Here is a 25,787-nt window from a genome sequence, read left to right as displayed (position 1 = left end):
GTGTGACTCATCATGAACTGTGAAATACAGAAAAGCATGGATATCAAAATGATCAGCATGAATGTAAATGCTATTTAAATGTATTTTTAAAAAAAATGTATAACAATTATTGTGCATGCCATTTCCATAACTTCATTAAATGAGAGACCACATTTGTTTGTCAAACCACAGAACCACTGAAATGACTTAGTGAAGATAAAAAGTTTATCAAAAGTGGTGACTAACATAAATGACATGATCAATTGCAACAACTAAAAATATGCACTTTCCCCTCATATAAATAAATTGCAACCTAAAATCTTGAATGATGTCTACCACCCATATGTAAATGTAAAAAAAGATAAGAAAAAAAAATACTTGTTATATTTTAATAAAACGCAGGACTGACGGACAAAGGGTATAATTTCGTATCGTCTTCGATCTGTCCTGCAAATAGTTTATGTAACCCAAACAGACTGGCAAATTTGCAAACCACTTTTATTATGTTCTAATGCAACTTTTCTCAATCCAACCACACTCTGACTGTTTTGTGTATAAATGTGTATATGTTTGTATACTGTTGTATAAAGGACCTCTAAAATATAGCGTATACTTTTTAGTTGCTTAAAAAAAAGTTTCCAATGCAACCCTGTAACGTTTGGATTTCATTTCACGCATGCGCAGATTTGAATCATCAGGCGGGTTCTCTTTGCTCACGCGAGAACCAATACCGAGACTAGTTCCACTGTTCGATTTGTTCACTTGTTCTCTCAAAAACAGGTAAATACAGATCACAGTGATTGAGGGTCCAGGATGCACACTAAATGGAGAGAAGATGCGTGCAAGTGTTCAAAAGAGACAGAAATTTTTAGATGTACTTGGAAATTCATCAAGAGTAAGTGCATGTCAGTTCAGCTGAGCAGACTGCAGTCCTCTTATACAAAGCCAGTGTACTAATTCTTTAAAAATGTCTTTTGGATATGAACGTTTACCCTTTTAAAAAAGTGTTGTATCTCTTTTAGTTAGATGCCAGTACCAGAAGCTCTTTCCAGAGTTTTATGGGCTGTGTGTTCACAGGAGTGGAGACACTGGGGAAAGAGATGTTCATGTATTTCGGCTTCAGAGCTTTGAGGTGTGTGTACAACGCAAATCAATTAAATCAGAGTAGATTTAATGAGTCATTGACTTTGTGCTTTCTGTTTTAAATGATCGTTTTGGGTAGTGATTTGTAGGAAGTCATACACCTAATGTAAGTTTCTTTCCATATCACAACTGATTGAATTTTGCTGGCTTGCTTCCCAGGGCCCTGTTTAGATATGAAAATATATTATAAAGGGAGCCGAAGCATTCGAGTCATGAAATAATGTTCTTATTAAATTGACTTTGCTTTTAAAAAAACAATTTGGGAAATGGTAACTGTCAGTATATGAGTTAAGGATGTCAATGTAATACAGTTGTGCTCAAAAGTTTGCATACCCTGGCAGAAACTGAAATTTTGGCATTGATTTTGAAAATATGACTGATCATGCAAAAAAAAAAAAAAAAAAAAAAAACTGTCTTTTATTTAAGGATAGTGATCATATGAATCCATTTATTATCACATAGTTGTTTGGCTCCTTTTTAAATCATAATGATAACAGAAATCACCCAAATGGCCCTGATCAAAAGTTTACATACCCTTGAATGTTTGGCCTTGTTACAGACACACAAGGTGACACACACAGGTTTAAATGGCAATTAAAGGTTAATTTCCCACACCTGTGGCTTTTAAAATTGCAATTAGTATCTGTGTATAAATAGTCAGTGAGTTTGTTTGCTCTCACGTGGATGCACTGCGCAGGCTAGATACTGAGCCATGGGGAGCAGAAAAGAACTGTCAAAAGACCTGCATAACAATGTAACGGAACTTTATAAAGATGGAAAAGGATATAAAAAGATATCCAGAGCCTTGAAAATGCCAGTCAGTACTGTGCAATCACTTATTAAGAAGTGGAAAATTCGGGGATCTCTTGATACCAAGCCAAGATCAGGTAGACCAAGAAAGATTTCAGCCACAACTGCCAGAAGAATCGTTTGGGAAGAAAAACCCACAGGTAACCTCAGGAGAAATACAGGCTCCTCTGGAAAAAGACGGTGTGATTGTTTCAAGGAGCACAACACGACGATACTAAAACAGAAATGAGCCTTATGGTCGAGTTGCAAATGCCACAAAAAAGCCCTGTTACAATATGCCCGACAACACCTTGACACGCCTCAAAGCTTCTGGCACACTGTTATTTGGAGTGACGAGACCAAAATAGAGCTTTATGGTCACAACCATAAGTGCTATGTTTGGAGAGGGGTCAACAAGGCCAATAGTGAAAAGAATACCATCCCCACTGTGAAGCATGGTGGTGGCTCACTGATGTTTTGGGGGTGTGTGAGCGCTAAAGGCACGGGGAATCTTGTGGAAATTGATGGCAAGATGAATGCAGCATGTTATCAGAAAATACTGGCTGACAATTTGCATTCTTCTGCACGAAAGCTGCACATGGAAAGCTGCTTTCCAGCACAACAGTGACCCTAAGCACAAGGCCAGGTTGACCCTTCAGTGGTTACAGCAGAAAAAGGTGAAGGTTCTGGAGTGGCCATCACAGTCTCCTGACCTTAATATCATCGAGCCACTCTGGGGAGATCTCAAACGTGCAGTTCATGCAAGACGACCAAAGACTTTGCATGACCTGGAGGCATTTTGCCAAGACGAATGGGCAGCTATACCACCTGCAAGAATTTGGGGCCTCATAGACAACTATTACAAAAGATTGCACACTGTCATTGATGCTAAAGGGGGCAATACACAGTATTAAGAACTAAGGGTATGCAGACTTCTGAACAGGGGTCATTTCATTTTTTTCTTTGTTGCCATGTTTTGTTTTATGATTGTGCCATTCTGTTATAACCTACAGTTGAATATGAATCCCATAAGAAATAAAAGAAATGTGTTTTGCCTGCTCACTCATGTTTTCTTTAAAAATGGTACATATATTACCAAAGGTATGCAAACTTTTGAGCACAGCTGTATGTTAGAGTAGAATAGATTTATAACTCCCACAGTCATGGAAAACCTCATGGAAAAATCAGAAGTTAGATACAAGACTTCTAAATGAATAAAGCCAGAGGTTATTTGCACTAAGTATTAATAGCAACAGATGCTATTTGCACTACTGATTAGCATACAGTATAGAGGTATCATGACAGCGTGTTTGTCCCACAGGCACCCTACACCAACCCCTAACCTTCCCTTACAAAAATTAACAATGGTTTTACTACAGTAACCATCATATCAAAATTGTATTTTGTAGTAAAAACATAGTAACCACAAAATTAAATATGGTTACTATATTAACACCATCTTACTGTAGTAACATCATGGATAATTGCATTAAAACCATGGCTTCTGCCAAAGGACATTGCTACTACAATATTACTATAGTAAAACCATGGTTAATTTTATTGAATCAAACCTTTCTCTCAACTCCTCGACCTCAACCTTTCAAACTTTTATTTATTTTTATGTATTATTATAAGTAGTAATAAAGGAAATAATAGGGGGACAAAAGGCAGATTTGAACCAGGGTCATCTGCACGAAAAAAGCACATCCACACTTTCATTACCCCCACGCCACTGCAGTGACACAAGAGGGTGTGGTCTTGAATTTGCTATTTGCTAAAGTTTCCTATGAGACACAAAATTATCTTCAGGGGTTTAAATCTATGAATTCTAAGGGTTGGTACCTGAAATACCAGTTGAAATCCACCGCTGATATCTCAACAAAATGATTTGTAAAAATACTTATCCAGTTATTCAGCAGACAAAAACTGTGTGAACCCTGATAACTGCAATGGAAATTTGTGTCGTTTTAGATTGCACTTTGGTATGAATGGTTCCTTGAAAATAAATCCTGTGGAGAGGAAAGATCTGAAGGGAAAACCACCAGCTCTGGTTGTTCAACTTTCCAGTGATGTTGTCTGCTTTTTTGACACAACTGTTGAAATCAGGTAAAATGTCTTCTACTAATAAATATAATTCTAACATAGTTGTTCCATATAAAACTTCAGTTCCATAAGGATTTTGGTATAAGGATTACATTTAATGCTAAATTAAATTGCACAAAAGTGATTCTTCATTTAAAGCCCTTCACAGTCAAGCATTTTATACTGATGTACATCTGGTAGGCAGCTTATTAAGTATAACTCTTAAGAAGGCAACTTCCCTACTGCAGCAACACTTTCTCTGCTGGATTAAATTCCAGACTCTCATAACTCAGCGTGATCCAGACAGCCTGAACACTTCATTTTACACTGAGCCTTCAAAGATTCAGACCCTTGAGGCAATAGTAATTCTGTTTGCTCCCTCTCAGACTCTCAGAAGACTGTGAGCAGAAAGTAAGAGCCATGGAGGTTCTTGATATCTGTTCATCCAAGTTTAGTTTCTCTCGGGAGGTGGAAGCTGTAAAGAGAGAGAATGGATAGAATGCTCTATTGGATCAGTCCGTCCTACCTGGTGTAGGAAACATAATTAAAAATGAAGCCCTCTTCGACAGTGGCCTTAACCGTGCTGTTAAGGTACGTTTCTTTTGTAAAGTCAAATATTTCTTTGTTGCAGTTGAATTATTTGGTTATCTTTTGCACCATATTTTAAATCTGTGATGCTTAGCTGGTTTTGCTTCAGAACCCAGACTTTACATTGGACATCAAGTGGTGTCCCAACACATGTAATAGTTTGTTTGAAATGCCAACAAAAATGGCCTTAAAATGAAACATTGAAATCAATATTTACCTGAAACTGCATAGGCCCAACAATATACAAAATTATTTCCAAATATAGGCTGAATAGGAAAATGTACAGTTTTGTAAATGCATAAACAACTGCAGAAGAGTGGTTTACTAGGGGCCATTCAGACTGAACGTGTTTTTGCGAAAAAACAAAAACATGCTAGTATAGACACAATGCTTAAAAAAAAATCTGGAGACGCGATTCTAAAATGTTTTTTTATTTTTTTATTTTACTTTTTAATCCTTACATGCCATCTAAAATATATGGTGTTCCTGCGCAAGATGCTGAAAAAGCAGCTGGACGTGGCACAGTAGTTGAAGACGTCTGTCTAGTAGTGCACGTATACATAGATAAACAATGGAAAAAGTGCACAGACAGACCAGAAACATGTTAGGTGTGGACGGCCCCATCACATGCTAAACACTGGGCCAAATACTGTATTAGAATTTGTTATATTTCCAAGTAATGTATGAGTTTGCAGTTGTACCAAAACACCGTAAAGTTTGACTTGATGCATGGCCTTTGAACGCAACAGCAAAAGATATGATTTTTCATAAAAGATGGCAGGCCTTTTGTTTGGCTATCGTAACTAAACATGATTATATGGTTAGTTGCATTTTATTATTTGCATTTAACATTGTTTTTCCCTGCTGTCCTCTACCCTACCATAATAGACCTGCAACTCAGTTTTGAGTTGCGGCCCACCAGTTGAAAACAGCTGGTTGAAATGATTTTTGGGTGTTTTTTTATATAATTAATTGTACTGTCCTTTCAAAGGTCAACCAGTTGACAAGTGAACAGGTCAATCATCTTGTGAAGATGACGCATGAATTCACCTTGCTGTTTTATAAGGTATGTTATTCCCCCTCCATTTCAAATACTCTCAAAACACTGGTAAACATAGTTAGAACCTGCTGGAACAATGTTTTGAGATTTTACTTCTGTCAGGCCTGTTACAATTTATTTTCTCTGTACCTTCCAAAACATTCAGTGTAGAAAGAATGGATCCCCACTCTACAAGCATTACAAGGTGTACAAACGTCCAAACTGTGGCCAGTGCAGTGGAACTGTCACTGTCTGTCGACTGGGAGAAAATGGTAGGATGACATACTTCTGTCAGCACTGTCAGACAGGTGATCCAAGCGAAGTCAACATCAAGTAAGCTGTATGTCCTCTCACACAGTTTCTTATTCATGCACACGCACACACTTACAGGCCAAGATCCGAGCACTCCATTCAGAACTTGTTGTCTTTTCACCTTGACAGTAAACTCCCAACTTGAAATGGTTTGATTGGATGTGCTTATCTGGGAGAAATGAGTAGCAACGATCATGTGGCCAAGAGAGAGGAAGTGGGTCTGTTCTCTTTGTACTCTAATAAATTCCCCAAGCAGCAAGTTGTGCGATGGTTGTATGAGCCCTAGACCGGAGGGTAAGTTTGGGACATAGAGAAAAAAATATATTCACTGATGCATCTCTATTTCTCAAACGATTCTTGATCAATTCACAAAATGATGATCAAACTTTTAAAATAATTTAATTCTGTTTATTTAAAAAAAGCATATGCAGGGGGTGCTGCAGCACCTACTTCCCGCAGCTATGTCCGTGCGCTGTTTGTGTGACTACAGCCGCGGTTACATGCTTAAGGCTGCGTGTACAGACTATAGAGCACTCCTATCTCGTGGTAAGCTGTGGTCATGAACATTTAAATGCGCTTCAAAATGCCCCCATTGACGCGAAATGACACAGCTGTTAATGTATTACGAGTGTGTAAACAGACGGGACGTGATATTATTGTAAATACAGCTGTTAACGTGTAATGTGATGCAGACAGGACAAAAATCTTAAAATATCCGATCTGTACCTTGTAGACCTGTTGCAGCTGTTATAAGTCTGTTGTTAATATTAATCAAGCAACAAAATCACTCACCGTCCTTGGCTAGATAACTTTAGTAGCTTTAAGCCATTACATTTCAATGACAGGTCTGCTTATCAGTCAAACTGTGAATGCATTGGTTCTGTATTAATGTTAATCGAATAATCGTGCAGTAAAGATTGTCAATATTTTAAGTGGTAATATTTGTATTAGATTACTTTTTAATGTTTTTATATCACTATTTTAATATTTAATTGCTGCTGTTACTGAATAACTTAAAGCACTGTTTACACTGTTCTTTATTTCATTACTCTGCTTTATTACTGGCTCTTGAATAATTACTTTAAAAACTTGAAGCAATGTTTTGGAGAAACACGTGAAGGCTAAATTGTTTTAATTTAATTTGTTAATATCTACATCAATAGTAGACTATTTTAAATAAAGAAGAATAAATAAGTTTAAATAAATGTAAATAAATGGATTAATTTATTGCTTTTCAAATGAAAAGAAATTAAGATCATCATTAGGTAAGGTTTGGCTTTATTGTTCTATTTTTGTTCATTCTTATAACAGCAACTTACTAATTTGTTGGGTTATGAACAAAGCTATGTGATTTATCTTCGGGCGCATGTGTGTCTTATTTTAAGGCTGGTGCTGTTAACATTTTTGTTGTTTTTCTCTCTACTATAAATTTACCTGTGCTTGCTTTTCAATTTGTCATATGGCTTCAGTATGTACAGTACAAGCAGCCTATGAATTTGAGTCATATGAAGCTGCTTTTCAATAGAGTATTTAGTGTGTAAATAGGCGCTTCAGTGTGATATTTGAGGATGGCCGCTGCAGCACGTTTTGATATTGTCAAGAATTAATTAAAATATTTGGGACTTGACTTGATGCTGTGACGTTATGAAGTAAGATTGGATGACTTCATCGGAACTTGCCATACCTTGGCTTTTGGTGAATTGAAGCCACTGGATATCAACCTCCGCGTTTCTATCATAGGAGAGAGCATAACTGTCAACAAGTGTGTTACGACAAAATTCACTGTTTGCCGATATCTTACAAATGAAAGTGGAGAGCCCAAAAGTGACACCGACCTGTTGCAAAATTGTCTGTGACTTCTCTTATAAAACATACATTTATTGTTGTAAACTCTACACATAGTTCATTGCAAAAGGATTGTTATGTTGAAAATTAGTGGAAAGGCAGTCAGTTCATTAAGTGATGAGCTCTTGTATCTCATAGACATCCATTCAAAAAGAACGGCCCCTTGTCTCCTCACCAGTGTACCGCCCATAGAATGTCTATGGGAGCTCCGGGTTATGCTATTTTAGGCTAAGCTCGTAGGCTCCACTAGAAGGACTCTGGTGCAAGTCAAGAAAATATAGGCGCTCAAGCCTAGCAGCTGTGCTGATGACGCAATTTGCGTTACACATACTGTGCGCGGAGTGATCCGCAACGCACACATCCGAAAGTATACTTTGGCCTTAAGCTTAAGGTCACTTTGATAAAGCATTTCATTTACACAGAACTAAAGCTGCAGAGCTGACTCTGATACTAGGTTATTATATCCACTTATTCTATTTCTGTTGGCAGATAAGAGCTGACATTTTAGTACGGTTTTCATGCACAGACTTTACACAGAATTTGGCAATGAGCCACCTTAACTCACCAAAGATTTGTGCCCCTATACTGTTGCTTCATCAAAATCCATCCAGAATTGCATGTTAGGTGCCTAAATATTAACAATACTTGTGTGAAAAGGGAAAATTTCCAAATGTCGGTCATTTTAACTGAACAGATGCCATCCATGCCTAACAACCTATACCCTTGAAATCACCTCTTCTCATTACCAAAAGAGTCCACAAAGCTGGAACATTCACCTTTGAGTCAAGACGTTATCCGCTACTCCTGCAACACTTTTAGCAAACCCCTGCTGGAAATAAAGATGAGTCGTAGGGCTGCATTTGGGACCACCACTCTTGTCCTAACCAACCTCTGTGCAAAACCTGACTCTCCCTTAAGTCCTGCCATTAACCAGACGAACACTCCAGAGACAGCGATGGGTCTGAGCGCACACAGCAACTGGCAGCAGAAGAGTCCCAGTAATGGTGTGACTGGGATGCAATTCAAAGGCAATGAGCCCTATAAGATAAAATCTCTAGCAAGCCACAGTCAGCCTAACAAGAGGATGAAATCCACGAATGGAGTGCTTTCTGGGGGAAGTGTGCAGAACATCTCCCCAAGGTGAGTGAGTGCATTAAGAGTTTAGGTTACAATAATAAATAAGTATGTGTATATTGTGGAGCTTGGACTATAACCAAATAATATCAGCTATTTTGATTTATTGTTAATTATGTTGGCTTGACGGGGCCTGGGTAGCTCAGTGGTAAAAGACGCTGGCTACCATCCCTGGAGTTCGCTAGTTCAAATCCCAGGGCATGCTGAGTGACTCCAGCCAGGTCTCCTAAGCAACCAAATTTGCCCGGTTGCTAGGGAGGATAGAGTCACATGAGGTAACCTCCTCGTCGTTGCTATAATGTGGTTCGTTCTTGTTGGGGCGTGCGGATGCTGTGGTGGATGGCGTGAAGCCTCCACACACGCTATGTCTCCGTGGCAACACGCTCAACAAGCCACACGATAAGATGCGCGGGTTGACGGTCTTAGATGCGGAGGCAGCTGGGATTCGTCCTCTGCCACCCAGATTGAGGTGAATCACTTGGGAATTGGGCATTCCAAAAAATAAAAAAATAATTATGTTGGCTTGACAAAGCCAATTTACTTTAGTTCAACAAATTTTGTTTAGGGGTTTTTCAAAAACCAGACTGATCTGGTATTTTTTTATCCGTCATACTTGTTTTCATTTCATAAATACTGAGGATAATATCAGGAGTGTGGCATCCTTTATAATGGCATGAACAGTAGCTACAGATCATGTATAATAGATTTTTGACTCAAGCGCGATTCTAGTTCAACAGGAGTTTTAGGGTGAAAACTCTACCTGTAATGATTTGCCGGTTACGTGTGGCTTGAAAAGGAAATGCAGTCTAGATGGAAAATTTGAAAAGTGTGTACAGTCATGTACAGACTTCCCTGAACTTCAGTGTCTGATATAAAGCACATCAGCTCAGTTAAAACAGGTTCTCCGTTGGAATAAGAGAATTCTGCTCTAACTGTCATGTTTGCACTAGGATTAAATGCAAGTATAATTGGCAGAAATGGTAAGCTGAGTTTTTTTCAAGCTTTCTTATTGTTCTTATACTTTTTGCATTTTATTATCATGCAGTAACTTATTGACATAACTGTAATAACGATTGATGTATGCAGTCATGAAATCAGAGACACTAAATACAAACAGATGTGTTCAAAAGAGAAGCATATACGATCAGGTGTGAATGGTGATGTGTTTGGAAATGGCGCCTGTCCACTTGTAGAGGTCGACAGATATTTCTGATTTACATATTAATCGAGGCCAATAGTTGCCGAAGGTGGTTTGATAATTAATTTGGTTATAACTAATTGCTGCACTGGAGAATGGTTAGAACAATGTTCCAAAGTCAAGAATGTAAACGTCTTACCTTTCCTCTTAATTTGCAAAAAATGCAATGACATGTTAAAAAGTTCTATTTTCAATTATTAAAAGTTTTAAGAATTAAATGATTATACACCATTTTGATGATGAAATTAAATTAAACTATAGCATGTTCTGGAAAATAATAATTATTAAAATAATTATTAAATTAATAAAAATAACTAAACTTATGTGTCAATAGCACATTATCATATTTGCATATTTTTGCTGTGGTATCAAAATTGGTAACGAGATCTGTGAAATTTGGTACCGGTAAAAAAAAACGGTATCGGTGTGGACTACTGAAAATTTGGTACCGTGACAACACCAGTTTCTAAGTAGATTAACAAGTTAATTATCAGTAATACATCAATTTCAGGTTAATGGTAACCATATGTGAAAATGCTGGCTGAGTTTTTGCTTTTGCTCAGCCGTTCTCTTTCATCAGAAGATCATGCACAAGCACAGTTTATCGCATGAATGTGCCCAGGAGCAGTTTTATAGTTTTCCGTTTTATAGTTTTGTTTGGTTTTTCAAACTTTTCTCTATTCTGACAAAATAATCTTCTGTCCAAACTTCCTTTCCTGTATTCAAAGGATCATGGTAAAATATTTAAATCTGAAATATAAATTTGATGGTCATGAGAGGGCACATTGATACTATATATAAAATATACAGTGACATTTTAAAATTATATTTAAAAAGACAAGACTTGAGTTTCATTCATTTCAGTTGGCAAAGGCTTTGAAGCCTGTGTGGGAGAAATGTATTGAAGGATCGCCATGGAAAGCGATACTTACTAAAGCTCAGCACTATTTTACATTGAGTGGACAGTTTTCATTCATATTATAGATTTTAAAAACTATCAGGTGATTAATTAGCTGTCTGCCTGTTTCCTCTTCTTACTTATCGTATCGGCAAAACCCACTATCGGTCGACCTCTATCCACTTGTGATCGGATCGCCCTAAAAACACATCTACATCCCAGGCAATAAACGGGCAGGGCACACACACGGCGGGAGTGAGAAAGAAAGTGTGAAATCAAAACTGATGCACTAGGTTTAAATTGTTTTCTTGTTTCTTTTTTTTATCTGTAAAAATAATGGAAAGCATTTGAAGTTATCTGTCCGTGTTTCAAAAAAAATCTGTAAATGACGAAGAGTTTTCGGTTATTGCAACCCTTGCGCAAGGGATGTCAGGTCGCGATGCCTTGAGCCTGTATACACTGTACATGTCCAAGTGAATGTTTTAAACCATTTGTTTGTCTTGTTGGCAGGAGTAAGGTCACTGTGTGCAGCACAGAATAAAATGGGGCATCTGTTTACTGTTGGCGCAACGCGATGGACACATCAAGCGTTGACAGCATAATTCATTATAAAGATATCAATTTTCTTTTGCCGCATTGCGCTGCACCACTCCTGTAGACAGGGGGTGTTTTCCAAATGGCATTTTCCAGCCTTCACTTCGAGAAGGGGACCCCACTCAAAGGGCCGTTCCAAACAAAAGTAAGAAAGTTAACTTCTTCACAAAGGGCCCTGTCAGAAGACTTTTAGTGTGTCTACATTCAAACTGTAATGTCATGCTCCCTTCAGAGTGCCCACATCAAGAGCTCTGTCATTTGTAGTGAGTAGGGCATAGGGGTGATCACTTTCAACTGGTATTTGCCCAGGGTGTTTTGCACGTACATGGATAAAATGTTCAAATGGGCCAATGGAATGCTCATTAATTAAAACTCCAAACTGTCAAATTCAAATGTAAACAAACCCACAAAAAGGTGTTTGAACTGATTTGTCTCTTTCTCCCTCTCTCTCACACACATCTAACTTGACAATCTATTTTGCTAGCTGGCTGTTTTTCTTTCTGTAATGTCTGTAACCATTAAACTTAAAATTTTTAAAAGTATTTTCAGATAAGGCTTTGTCAAGCCAACATCAAAGTTTTTCTACTTATTTAGTCTAGTTATCATTATGTCAGTGTTTATGCATCAACAAGTTGAAGATATGTAGTGAAGTTAGATTAGATGGCAAAATATTAAATAAATATGGGTGATTTTTTTTTTTTTTAAAGATGCCTTATCTTGCAACTCCTTTAAAGGGGCACACAGAGTGATGATCCATCCCTACCAACAAACCCCTGCTGCAAAAGTCATCGCCGGCCATGTACCCTTAGGGTCGTCATTAAGGAAGGAGAAAACAAAGGCAGACAGTTCTACGCCTGCTCCTTGCCCAGAGAGACTCACTGTAACTTCTTTGAGGTAAGAAAGAAAAAAAAAGTACTTGCTTTAGCTTAGAACTTTAGAAAGCCGAGTCAGTCAGTCAGCTGACAAAAATGAAACTAAACTGACATATTGTGGTCATTTCAACCTTATTTTTTTGCAACAGTGGGCAGACCTGCATTTTCCAATGTGTCATCATGGAAAACGGACTCTTATGAAGACCGTTCTAAAACTTGGACCAAATAATGGGCGCAACTTCTACACGTGTCCAGTTAAAATGGGAAAGCAATGTAACTTTTTCCAGTGGGCTGAGAAGAGCCCTGGCATCTCAATTCTGCCCGGTTGCTGAATCTACAACATGCGTTTAACATTACAATTTGTAAATGTATTAAAATGCTAATGAAGCTGTATTTGCCTTTTATGTTTAAATGATGGAAACAAGTGTGTACTTAATTATTTTTTTTAATGAAATACATTTATAAGAAAAAAAAACAAACAATATCCATCTTTTTGTCTCTGCATTTAATGTACAGTAGTAGTGCAAATTTAAACACCTCAGCTTCATTTAAAACATGTCTTTTTCACTGATCTTAAAAGATCTTAAAAACAGATTATTAAAAATAAAATAGTGCATAGTGAACCTTGATCACATAAGGCACATATCAATCAATAAGTATTATTTAGCAGAACAGGAGGATGTAATTAAAAGCAGTCAACCTTCTGCAACTGAGGTTGTTTTGTCTGTGGGTTAGACACCATGAAGGTGAATTGAATGAACCCAGGAACCTTGTTGCAAGCAGCACCTTAGAACAAAAGAAACTAAAATTAAATGATTGCCCTGTTCATGTTCAGATCAAGCATACACAATGTTAAAAGAAACAAACAGTCATTAGCATTCACTCACCATATCCACCGGTAGTATTGGCACAAATAACTGCTCCAAAAAAATTGGGGTAATGCTTTTTGATTCTGGAGATGGCTGTCTTGCAGGCGACGGAGGGTTCAGTTCCAGATCTCATTAAATCAACAGCTAAAAAACTTCAAAATAAAAATAAAATAAATGCAGGAGGAACATTAGTAAATCATCTAACCATTAAGATATTTCATTTGATTGATTGCTACAGTGGAAAAAATATTAAAATTGGAGACTGAAATTTTGTTTCAGTAGACTCCAAATTTAATTCATCAAGGCAGCTAGCTCATACCAGTTTTTGTGGATGCTAATAAATGATGAATTAATAATCTGCTCACAAGAAGGGTGATTACCTGGGAAGGAAACGCATCATGATGTCTCCATCACCTGTGGCAGCAGCTCCTCCCGCTGTGCTGTCTGCATAAGCTCCAGCTCCAGCTACCGGTGAATCACCTACACGGCTAAACAAATCAACATGCATCTTGCTTACTAAATCTCTATTGACAGGCAACACTCAAAACCTATTTCTATCTGTATTAAACAACATTGCTTGGTAAAATTTCATTCAATAATGTTCTTATGATTTTTAACACTCTTAAACATCACCATTCTGACTTCATATTTCCGACAGGAGACAAGAGACCTATACTGAGAAGTTGTCATGCTCACCCAGGTATCTTATGATTTGCTCCATTGGTTGATGTTGCAGCTGCCACCTGTCCTTTCTCACCAATTACAACCATTCCTAATCAAAATGAACAGTTACAATGTATCATGTAAGACCGCATGCCTTAATGAATCAAATCAAATAGTGGTTTTCAAGTATATCTTTTGTGGCGTTCAAATCAATTGTTATGCACAATAAACTGTAATGGGCTTGGTTATCAATGGCACCATCAAAGTGCACCTTATTTATTGTGCATGCTTTCTTTTTAAGCAATTTACAATACAAAAGCTCTCCTCATCAACAGGAATGTTACCAATTGTATCATGAGCACTGGGGTCAATTTTTTCTTTCTGATGCTTTGGCCTCCATAGGCCTTTGGCCTTGGGCTTGTATGGCCCACAAGATTTGGAAGGGTCTGGAAAAACATCCTGTAATATAAAAATACAAAGTGAATATATAACTGATAAAAATAGATCTGGAACAGGAACATACATCAAGTTTGTCCTTTTCTATATAGCTTTAAAATTAGCATTACATTGCCTAGCTATACTTTATAATTTAAAATGTTCATGTTGCTCCCTGATTTGCTTTATCCACCTTAAGCTTTGCAAAGTTGTTAACAGATCCTGATTTTGACAAATTGATTAACTTGCCAACAACCCAAACAGTTAAATCTGCTTAGGTATGAAAACACAAAACAATGTATTCAGAGTATTGTTTCTTGAATTTCCATAGGGCTTTGATTGCTCAAATAGCACAATGCTGGAATCAACCGTTGTAGTTTTCATAAAGCTCACAATGCATTATTCATTATTGCTTTGTTGTGTATTTTTGATGACAGTGATTACACTGATATCCTTCCAGAACTTCTCAGCAAAATCTATATGAACTGAAGTAAGCATAACTTTGTTAGAGTTCTGAAAACACAGAATTCATAAGCACAAGAAATGTTGGTCCAAACCATAACACTGACTGAAGTAACTTTTGTTTTATTTATTTATATACCTCAATAAACAAAAAATCTTTCAAAGGTGTTTGGTACATTTGGTACATCAAAACCATTTATCTGCCACAAATCTGCTTCTAAACCCATGTTTGAAGTTGCAAAAGGTGCTAAGGTACTTTAAAGGTAACCCCTGCAGTAATGATTACACGGAAGATTTTTTTTATTTTATTTATTTATTTATTTATTTTTTTTAAACTAACTCCTGACCTTTCTGTAGTTGGGTTGACAATTGTCCTGCAACCACTGAGAGAAAATAGTCATTGATTTGTTCGTTGATAAGTCCTCCGATTTGAAGCCCATGTTTTCAGCAAAAATTGAGGCTGCATGAAGACAGAAAAAGGTTTTTTACTACTCTTGATATTGCAACTATGAATTAGTACAAACTGAATCACATATTAGTGCTGATTTGAAATAAACCAAAGAGACAGTAAAAAGCACAAATGGAGTGCAGTGGGAGGCTGGCTTGGCTTTTTTCATTGTAATGAGGATATTTAATTAGTAAGGCAGCCTCGGATAAAGAAAGAAAGTCATTTTTGCACCCTATAATTCCTTTTGATTAAGATTTGATAACAGATGGGAGTAACAGAATTTAACAGCATTATAGATGGAATTACAATATAAGTGATGTGCTCTACACTTTAAACCAATATGAATTCTTTCTGAACAAGCCCCTAGTGTCTACAGATATATTGAAATGAATAGTTGAAAAGGAAAGCAGACTCAGTGGTTTTATTAAAGCTGCAATATGTAAGTTTTTTATTTTGTTAAAGATGAACAAATTGCCATTATTGATTGAGTACATAAACAATCAATGTTCAAAACAATGTCCTTACCTTACCCCGATTCACTATGGTAAGCCTATAAAAAAGATTTGTATTTTGAGCTGTCGGGTTCGATTTGGCACGAAATAGCTGGCTTATGACATTCATCCTTGCGTCATTACGTCATGTATGCACACACAGGAATTAAGTACCGGCTGTCTCATGTTCTGACTGGAGAAACTAACTACGCTGTTCAGCTCAGTTCAGTAACACTCACACAGTTCAGGACAGCATCACTGTAGTCTAGATGAATGTTTATCTGTTATCCATTTGCCGAAATTGTTTACCTGCTATAATGCTTGGATATGTTTTCTGGTAGGGTTGTTGAAGCTTTTATTGCTTGTCATGCTTTTATGAATTGAACATTACTCGTGTGTTAACCGATCGTGATGTATCTATGTTGCCTGGTGAAGTTACTGTGACATATTTAATGTGTATTGACTTCTTGTAATAACAATAACGATACACCGATCAGACACAACATTAAAACCACCCGCCTAATATTGTGTAGGTGCCCCTCGTGCCGCTAAAACAGCGCCAACCCGCATCTCAGAATAGCATTCTGAGATGCTATTCTTCTCACCACAATTGTACAGAGTGGTTATCTGAGTTACCATAGACTTTGTCAGTTCGAACCAGTCTGGCCATTCTCTGTTGACCTCTCTCATCAATAAGGCGTTTCTATCCACACAACTGCCTCTCACTGGTTGTTTTCGTTTTTTGGCACCATTCAGAGTAAATTCTAGAGACTGTTGTGCAAGAAAATCCCAGGAGATCAGCAGAAATACTCAAACCAACCCGTCTGGCACCAAAAATCATGCCACGAACCAAATCACTGATATCAAATTTTTTCCCCATTCTGATGATTGATGTGAACATTAACTGAAGCTCCTGACCCATATCTGCAATTTGTGGTTTTAAATTGAAAATTGTAGTACAATTCAAACATTAACAGTAGATAAAACACTTGAATAATCATATTAAGATAATACTGGTGGTGGCTGAGGAGAGTCTCCTGTTCTCTATTTAAAAGTGCTTTGAGTGTAGTGTCAGAAAAGCGATTTAAGTGTAAAATTAATTCAAATATGTAAATAAGAGTGTTATCTTCATCAAAGCAAGTAATATTTCCGTTCAAATGTTTAATCGTATAACAGAATATCAACATGAAAATAGCACGTTATGACTCCGGCTCCAGTCATGATTACACATAGGCGATGTCCAGTTAAGCCCAAATTGGGAGATTCATCCGCCAGAAGAGCAGTGCCAAAACACGACTGATATAATTTATTCAACCACAGATGTAGCTAGAGAGCACAAAGTTATGTAGTGCAGCTTTAAGTACACATTTCAAATACTGAAACAGCCTGCATTCTTCGTGGTGAGTTTTCCTACTTGAAGCATCCATTAGAAGGTGGCGATAAAGGGATGCACTTGGTCAGCAACGATACTCTGGTAGACTGTGGCATTTAAACACTGAACTGTTAAGGGACCTAATGTGTGCCAAGAAAATATTCCCCACACCCTTACAAAGCCGGATGCATCCATCTATTGTGTTATGCAGCTAGGTTAAGTTTATGCCAAATTCTGCCCCTACAATATGCATGTCACAACAGAAATCGAGGCCATTCAATGTTTTTCCAAACTTCTACAGGTGTTGTGAGCCTGTTTCCATTGTAGCCACATTCAGAGATGCTCTCCTGCATAGCACTGTTGTAACATATAGTTATGTCATCTACTGTTGCCTTCCTGTCAGCTTGAACCAGAATTCTCCTGCAACCTCTTCTTAACAAGCCATTTTTGTCCACAGAAATGTCAATCACTGGATGTTGTTTTTGTTTTTTTCATCACTTCTCTGTAAACTCTAGATTGCTGTGCATGAAAATAAAAAAATCAGCAGTTTCTAAGATACTCAAAGCACCCCTTCTTAGATCACATTTCTTCCCCATTCTCGTGTATGCTTTCAACTACAACTGAACCTCGACCATGTCTGAATACTTTTATGCTGAATACCACACAATTGGCTGGTTAAGTATTTACATTAACAAGCTGGAATACAGAGGACATTGGGTGCTTCTCATTTCTTAAGCTGTGCATCCTCGTTTCTCCTGCGTCCTCGAGCCTGTGACCAAGAAACCGATCGGATGTACAGTATCAATTCTCCAAATGCACTGCAAGGATAGAGGAAGCATACAGAGTACGCTTAAGCGAGGAAGCACAGCTGCATCCTAGGCGCAAGACTTTTGTCAATGCACCTGATGCACACATACATTTTCCTCCCTTTCACATCTGACACTACAGTTTTACTTTTTTCGCCTTTCACATTTGCAGTTTAAATAAACCCTAATTGTTACATACTGTACTTCAACAGTGCATCTTGTATTATTAGTATTTATTATGAATATATTAATAAATCATGTTTCAACAACATAATGGAATGAGATGCCTTTAGACAGTGCTCTGAAGTGATGCTTGACTGAGCAGGACATTCCATTTTACAAATATACACTGGGGGCCAAAAGTTTGGAATAATGTACAGATTTTGCTGTTTCGGAAGGAAATTGGTACTTTAATTCACCAAAATGGCATTCAACTGATCACAAAGTATAGTCAGGACATTACTGATGTATAAAAAACAGCACCATCACTATTTGAAAAAAGTCATTTTTGATCAAATCCAGCAGTCATCACTCCAACACCTTATCCTTGAGTAATCATGCTAAATTGCTAATTTGGTACTAGAAAATCACTTGCCATTATATCAAACACAGTTGAAAGCTATTTGGTTCATTAATTGAAGCTTAGCATTGTCTTTGTGTTTGTTTCTGAGTTGCCACAGTATGCAATAGACTGGCATGTCTTAAGGTCAATATTAGGTCAAAAATAGCAAAAAAGAAACCGCTTTCTCTAGAAACTCGTCAGTCAATCATTGTTTTGAAGAATGAAGGCTATACAATGCTTGAAATTGCCAAAAAAACTGAAGATTTCATACAAAGGTGTACGCCACAGTCTTCAAAGACAAAGGACAACTTGCTCTAACAAGGACAGAAAGAGATGTGGAAGGCCAGATGTACAACTAAACAAGAGGATAAGTACATCAGAGTCTCTAGTTTGAGAAATAGACACCTCACATGTCCTCAGCTGACAGCTTCATTGAATTCTACACGCTCAACACCAGTTTCATGTACAACAGTAAAGAGAAAACTCAGGGGTGCAGGCCTTATGGGAAGAATTGCAAAGAAAAAGCCACTTTTGAAACAGAAAAACAAAAAGAAAAGGTTAGAGTGGGCAAAGAAACACAGACATTGGACAACAGATAATTGGAAAAGAGTGTTATGGATCTTAACCCCATTGAGCTTTTGTGGGATCAGCAAGACTGTAAGGTGCATGAGAAGAGCCAGACAAGACAGTCACATCTATGGCAAGTGTTACAGGAAGTGGGGGTGAAACGTCACCGGAGTATCTGGACAAACTGACAGCTGGAATGCCAAGGATCTGCAAAGCTGTCATTGCTGTACGTGGAGGATTTTTTAATGAGAACTCTTTGAGTTTAAAAAGTTCTGAACATTGTTTCAAATTGTAATAGTAATTTTTCACGTTATTAATGTCCTGACTATACATTATGATCAGTTGAATGCCACTTTTGAGAATAAAAGTACCAATTTCTTTCCATAAGAGCAAAATCTGTACATTATTCCAAACGTTTGGCCACCAGTGTATCTCACTTCGATTCCTCCATCCTCGTTTATTTTCCTTGCATCCTTTCCTTGTTTCCTATACTAAGATGCAAGGAAAGGAAATGAGGATGCACAATTTCAGAAATGAGAAGCACCCACTGAATGCACAATACCTACCTGACTCGCCCACTATGAAGGTATGCTCTGTATATTCCATCACTGCTCGGGCAACGGCCACAGCATTTTTAACCCTGCGCAGGTCTCCCACTGCTCCCACTTCCATTGTGTCTCTGAACATGGGACATTTAGGAAACAAAAACAGGACTGTTATCGTTTTACATTGATGGCCTTATAGAGAGTTCAGACTCTCTCTTAAACAATACAAAATAATGTTTAAATGTATAATAAATTTAATAAAATGCAAATTAATAATTAAAATCAGGCTCATTTAATGATCAATCAAATCAGGTGAAAAAGTAGGTATCTATTGTTGCAAAAATGTCTGGTATTTTGTCTCAGTCTCACCACTTATTAACAAGAGAGTGTCCCAGTGCAAACATCACCCTTAGTTAATATTCACAACATGCACAAAAGTAAATTACTAAAACATAACTGCTTAAGCCCAATATCAGGCCAAACCAATATCTAAGAAGTTTATTTGATTCTCATTTTATTTGCATCATGCAGTAACACTACAATAACTTTAATAATTAATTAAACCACAAACAAATATTATATACTGCTTGTTAGAAGAGTTGAGTACATTAAAATGTGAACTTCATATGAGTTACATACAATTTCTGACAACCCTGTTGAGGGAGATAAACAAACAAACAGCTAAAACCAGGCTGGTTTTATAAGAATTTTGGGCACCATTTAACTATCTAAGGATGTTTTGGGTTTTTCCCAGCAGGTTGAATGTACATCAATGACCTGTTAACCATCATACAGTACAATGTAGTAATGTTTGTCAGTTTTATTATGAAGTGTTAATAAGTCATGGATGTGGCTTGAAAAAAAAGCGGTACCCATTCATGATCATAGCGTCCAAAGTGGTCTCTCCCTGCTCGTCTGGACTGCCCCCGAACCCCACGCTTCCATCACACTGCTCCAGTTCACACTGCGCACAGCCCGTCTCCACTGCATCCAGAACCGAGCCTCCTTTCTGCAGTGCACTCCAAGCTACAGACAGAAATACCACTGAACATTAAAGGGATAGTTCACCCAAAAATTACAATTCTCTCATCATTTACTCATCCTCATGCCATCCCAGATGTTTATGACTTACTTTCTTCTGCTGAATCCAAACAAAGAATTTCTCAGCTCTGTAGGTCCATACAATGCAAGTGAATGGGTACCAAAATGTAAGCTCCAAAAAGCACATAAACACACTATAAAAGTCTCCATTGGTTAAATCCATATCTTCAGATATGATAGGTGTGGTGAGAAAACAGTTCAATATTTAAGTACTTTTTTTTACTATCACTCTCGACTTTCACATTTACATTCTTCTTCTTCTGTTTATGGAGATTTGCATTCTTCGTGCATATCGCCACCTACTGGGCAGGCAGAAGAATACATGTTAATAATTGACTTTCTCACCCACACCTATCATATTGCTTCAGAAGGTCTGAATTTAACCACTGGAGTCCTTTGGATTATTTTTATAATGACTTTATGTGCTTTTTGGAGCTTACATTTTTTGGCACCCATTCACTTGCATTGTATGCACCTACAGAACTGAGATATTCTTCTAAAAATCTTTGTTTGTGTTCTGCAGAAGAAAGATAGTCATACACATCTGGGATGGCATGAGGATGAGTTTTGATAAGAGAATTAAACTTTTTGAGTGAACTATCACTTCACCCTGTAATGACATGCCTTTAAGGATCATTCAAGAAAATAATATAAAACAGTTGGTCAGGATGAGAGACGTAAGGATTGTGCAGTTTCTGAAAGAATTAAAAAGTGCTATTGTATTACCTGCGATTGTTGCATCCTTAAAATGCCAAGTATTGATCACTAAAGGCAGTGCAGCTTGATTTAGAGGAAGCAAACAAATTACAAATGCTACTTGAATCATAGCGAAATACGGACAATCCTAATGCACTCTGACTACATTTCCTTAAGTGTGCAAAAACTATTACGGTCATGTGCCTTAAACATTCCGTGTCTTGTCTTGCAACTATGCACTTCCGGGTTTTCTCACATGACTTATGTTCGTGAAAACATTTAAAGGGACCGCGTCGTAAAAAAAATCCTTAACAGAAAGCACGTATTTTTATTTTATTTATTTATTTTTTTAGTGACCTTAAGCTACGGAAAGGGTGCTTAATAAACAATATATAATACTGTAAAAATAATATTTTATAATTATTACGTAATAGAAATTAATGAATGATTTTAAAAGTATTTTCTTGAGAAATAAAGTAAGACCTCCAGAGGACTGAAAAACAAATAGCCTACGATATAACCTTAATATTGCTATATTAGCACTGCCTATATAAGCTATTATTCTGGAATGCTCAAATAAATGATTCCTGGCAAACATATGATTTAAACTAATGGTCTAAAATAGATTTATTTAAATATGCTCACATTTGCAAAGTAATTATTTTCTTTTCAATTAATACCAAAGCAAATGTAGTTGCTGTCTTTGCTATTTATCCAATTTTTAGGCCATATTGTTTAAAACTAAAATGAATTTTGTTACTACTGCTAACTTGCTAAGTTTTAGAAATTCATACAGTACTCTGAATTGATTTTAATTAAATACTAAACATTTTTAATTCTTAACATGTAGGCATCATTTAAAAAAACTTGTGATATAATTGAAATGTGTATATCTTAAAAACTGACAGATTTTTCTTTTGAGAGTTGTCTAGGTAAATAGTACTCATTATATCCTTTGTTAAACAAAGAAGCCAAGCAATATGGCACTCCAATACACAAGTGATGTATAATAATTAGATCATGGATCATATACTGTAGGTTTAAATTCTAAATCCCAGACTAAATCAGCAGGATTTAGTCACCAGGCTAAATAAAATGTAGCATTCTCTTTTGTATATCTTATACTAAATTCTACAGGTTTAGATTGGCTTTAGCTCTGCCAAAAATATTCAGAAAGAGGCACAATTATTTGCCCTGCCCATGCTAAACAAGAAAGAGCAGCAGTACATACAGGTTGTGACAAAGCATTACTCTACCAGGAAAAAAAGGGCAAATATATTGAATTAGCTGTTACATTATTCATAAAAGGAATATACTGTTTTCTGTCATATTTTATTCATGGATTTGCCCTCTTACAATAATTCCTGATAAAAGAGTAATTGAACACCAGAGGTGCGTGCTGAAGCTTAGAGGAGGACAGCTCTAAATGGCAAAATAAAGGAGTTATTAAAACACCTAGGGCAGAGACATTTCTAACACTGCTAACCTAAAGTGACATAACCGAAACCTCTAGAGATATTACATAGCCAAACATTGAATTCTTTATGAAAATATGGCAGCCTTTGGTAAACTGGTAAGCCTAAAGACAATATCTGAGTTATAACAGTGTCAACAGCAATGCCCGAGAGCATTATAACCATGTCTGACATCTATATATTTGGACTTTCAATTGAAACAAAATTTGCAACGTTTTGCATGGGATGTGTTTCTGAACAGACTTGTGATTTTCTGAAATGAGAATATTTGCCAAACTGTACAATGGACATTGCATCCCACCTCCTTTATGACCAAAGAGTACATTTAGCAACACACTGTTTGCACCACTATATAGGCCTACCATTAAGAACAAAAGAGGCATTGCTTTGTGCAGACTACATGAAATATTTGTAAATGTATTTGCCACACCTCAGAACTACTGTTTTTATATAAACTGCACAAAAGTAAAAAAAAAAAAATAAAAATAAAAAAAAGGTTTGAGAAATGTTGAAAAACTAAAATGAATTGTGACCAGTTACAGCACCTGTACACTTTTCCCATACACATGTATGTGCTGTATTTTAAATGGCAATCTTAATGTTAAAATAAAAAAAGTCCATGTTATTAAGTGAAGACAGAAATAGGTCTGAAATCTTACTGAAATGCAACAGAGGAGTGAAAGTACATTGAATAACTAACACTGAAATCAGGTTATTTTGTTCAAGTTGCAATAAAGACTAGTTTCCATATGTAACCAAACATCAAGTCAAACAGATGGAAGACTGTGTTCATTACTGTGCCAGACTTTGCAGCATAAATGAAAATGAATTTCATGAGGTTCTTTTAAAAGCACTTTAAAAGATAGGAATCGCTCAAAGAAAACAGACTGCAGAAAGCGCCAGCTGAGGTGAAGCTAACTAACACAGCAGTCACTTGATGCATGAGGGAAAACTGCAATGAACTTTTAGTGTTTTGGCATGGAAATAAGCATGCATTATGACTAATCTGCAATCAGAAGATTTCAAATATTTATGAACAAAGGTTTGGAAACTGAGCTGCCCTAAAAAAGAAAGACACATTTAAGTCATTATTTTGGCCTAAAAAGGGAAGTTATCACTTTAAAAAGAATCCAAATAGTATATGCCAACAACAATGCTAATTAAAAAATTTTTAACATTCAGCTTGAGGCATGTACTTGTCTATTTTAATGCCAGTAACCAATTAAGTATATGCTTAAAGCGGAATTTTGAAGATTAAGTTCAGCAAATGTCACATGAAAGAAATAACTTAGTGTGCTTCAGTTCAGATAGGCCTAATGCTTTAACAGATTGTGACCTACTTTCATAAAGAATTATTTTTTATTTCTGTTAAATTGTAAACTTTTTATTACATATTAAATATAAATTTGCTTTGTTGTTGTCTTTAATAATGACAAAAATATATAAACTAATACAATACATTTTTTCTACAAATAGACAATTTCCTTTGCAGAGACTTGTCCCATGCATTCCATACAAATGTTATATACATTACATTTGAATTACTCAGAGAAAGATTTAGGGCTTTTAGTATGACTTATATTTTAAAGAGTCAGAATTATTCTTTAGGCCAGAAACATTAATGTTACACTCAAAAATAATTGTTCATTCCTCTTTCTTAATTGAATTTTAGAAAGTTTATAAAAGTAATTACATTTCTTTTATTCAGATTGTCAATGTCACTGAGCCAACAATAATTTTGTTAGATTAGGTCAAATGTGCTATGGTAGTTTTAACTCAACATCGTAAAGTTCAGCAAACTAGATTTACTAAGGTTTATTTAATATTTGTTTTTATGTTGGACCAATTGAATTTATTTGATTAATCATTAATATATGCCAGGTGAGTACATGTAAGGACAGTGAAACTGTTACACTGCCAATTTAGGAGCAGCAGCTTATACGGAGCTAATTAGCACTCAAATCAAGTATCACGTGAAAAGTCCATCCTCAGACTAAGAAAATGCACCATTTTTCACCACAATGGCAACCCCCAAAACTCCAGCATGACACACTCTTTTTACATACCAATATAACAGAACATTTAACATGAACAAATCTCTTCCTATTCTTATCTTGCTCAAAAATGCATAAAATAACACTTATTTTCAACACTTTCCTTCCTATCCAGTCCCATGCGAAGCATGCTGGAAAATGGAAATCCCGCAGTTTCATCAATGATATATTAACACCTCAAAAAGTATTCATGTAGTCCCAAATCAGATGGATTAAGTAAACTTCCATTTTACAAATTTAAAAGGAGAGAACACAATGAAATCAAGTTGTGACAAAATTACTTGAGTTTTGAATTTTCTCTGATCTGAACTGACAAAAAGTAAATGTCAATTTTAGGACACAACAATTTAACAAAACAATAATATGAGATGTTAACACACAGAATGTATGTTAAGCCATTCTGACATCAGTGTATACAGTGTCTTTATGCAATATTCATCATGGCTGTCAGCACTAAATTAAGCAAATCCCATGGATTTCACAGTAGCCTTCTAAATTAGATTATGTTATGTTACTCTGTGAGTATTACATGTAGATTACATTAGTCTTGGGCCAGAAATAATATATTTTTCAGTGAAGGAATAATGATTTGGGGGGGGGGGAATAAATAAATAAAGAAAATAACATTTCCAATTTTGTTATCCAATATGTCCGAGGTTTTCCATTCTTTTTTTTAATCCAATATGTGCTGTGGGGGGGGGGGGGGGGGGGGTAGTATATATTCCTTATGTGGAACAATGCTCCTATATTTTCCCCCAAGTTGCTGTT

The 25,787-nt window shown here is 36.5% G+C and overlaps 2 protein-coding genes across 2 annotated transcripts; one reads left to right on the top strand and one right to left on the bottom strand.

Moving 5' to 3' along the window:
• Positions 1-12: 12 nt before the first annotated feature.
• On the top strand, positions 13-12,833 carry neil3 (nei-like DNA glycosylase 3). The gene is given in 12 exon segments (XM_051658062.1): positions 13-63; positions 770-880; positions 1,002-1,111; positions 3,883-4,017; positions 4,380-4,584; positions 5,573-5,647; positions 5,787-5,953; positions 6,062-6,145; positions 6,147-6,226; positions 8,530-8,917; positions 12,336-12,495; positions 12,623-12,833. Coding segments are annotated over 12 exon segments (1,749 nt in total). The 3' UTR covers positions 12,806-12,833.
• A 128-nt stretch (positions 12,834-12,961) lies between these two features.
• Positions 12,962-21,732, bottom strand: aga (aspartylglucosaminidase). Its single transcript, XM_051658647.1, has 9 exons — positions 21,521-21,732; positions 20,566-20,719; positions 19,715-19,827; positions 15,250-15,362; positions 14,350-14,464; positions 14,039-14,114; positions 13,723-13,830; positions 13,361-13,494; positions 12,962-13,259 (listed from the first exon to the last, which is right to left on the bottom strand). The coding sequence occupies exons 1-9, from the start codon at positions 21,618-21,620 to the stop codon at positions 13,159-13,161; spliced, it is 1,014 nt and encodes a 337-aa protein (XP_051514607.1). The 5' UTR covers positions 21,621-21,732; the 3' UTR covers positions 12,962-13,158.
• Between the last annotated feature and the right edge of the window lie 4,055 nt (positions 21,733-25,787).

Source organism: Myxocyprinus asiaticus, chromosome 27 (genome assembly GCF_019703515.2).
Source record: "Myxocyprinus asiaticus isolate MX2 ecotype Aquarium Trade chromosome 27, UBuf_Myxa_2, whole genome shotgun sequence".
Lineage (NCBI taxonomy): Eukaryota > Metazoa > Chordata > Actinopteri > Cypriniformes > Catostomidae > Myxocyprinus > Myxocyprinus asiaticus.
Note: the sequence above shows the minus strand (reverse complement) of the source record. Positions and strands in the feature narration are given on the sequence as shown.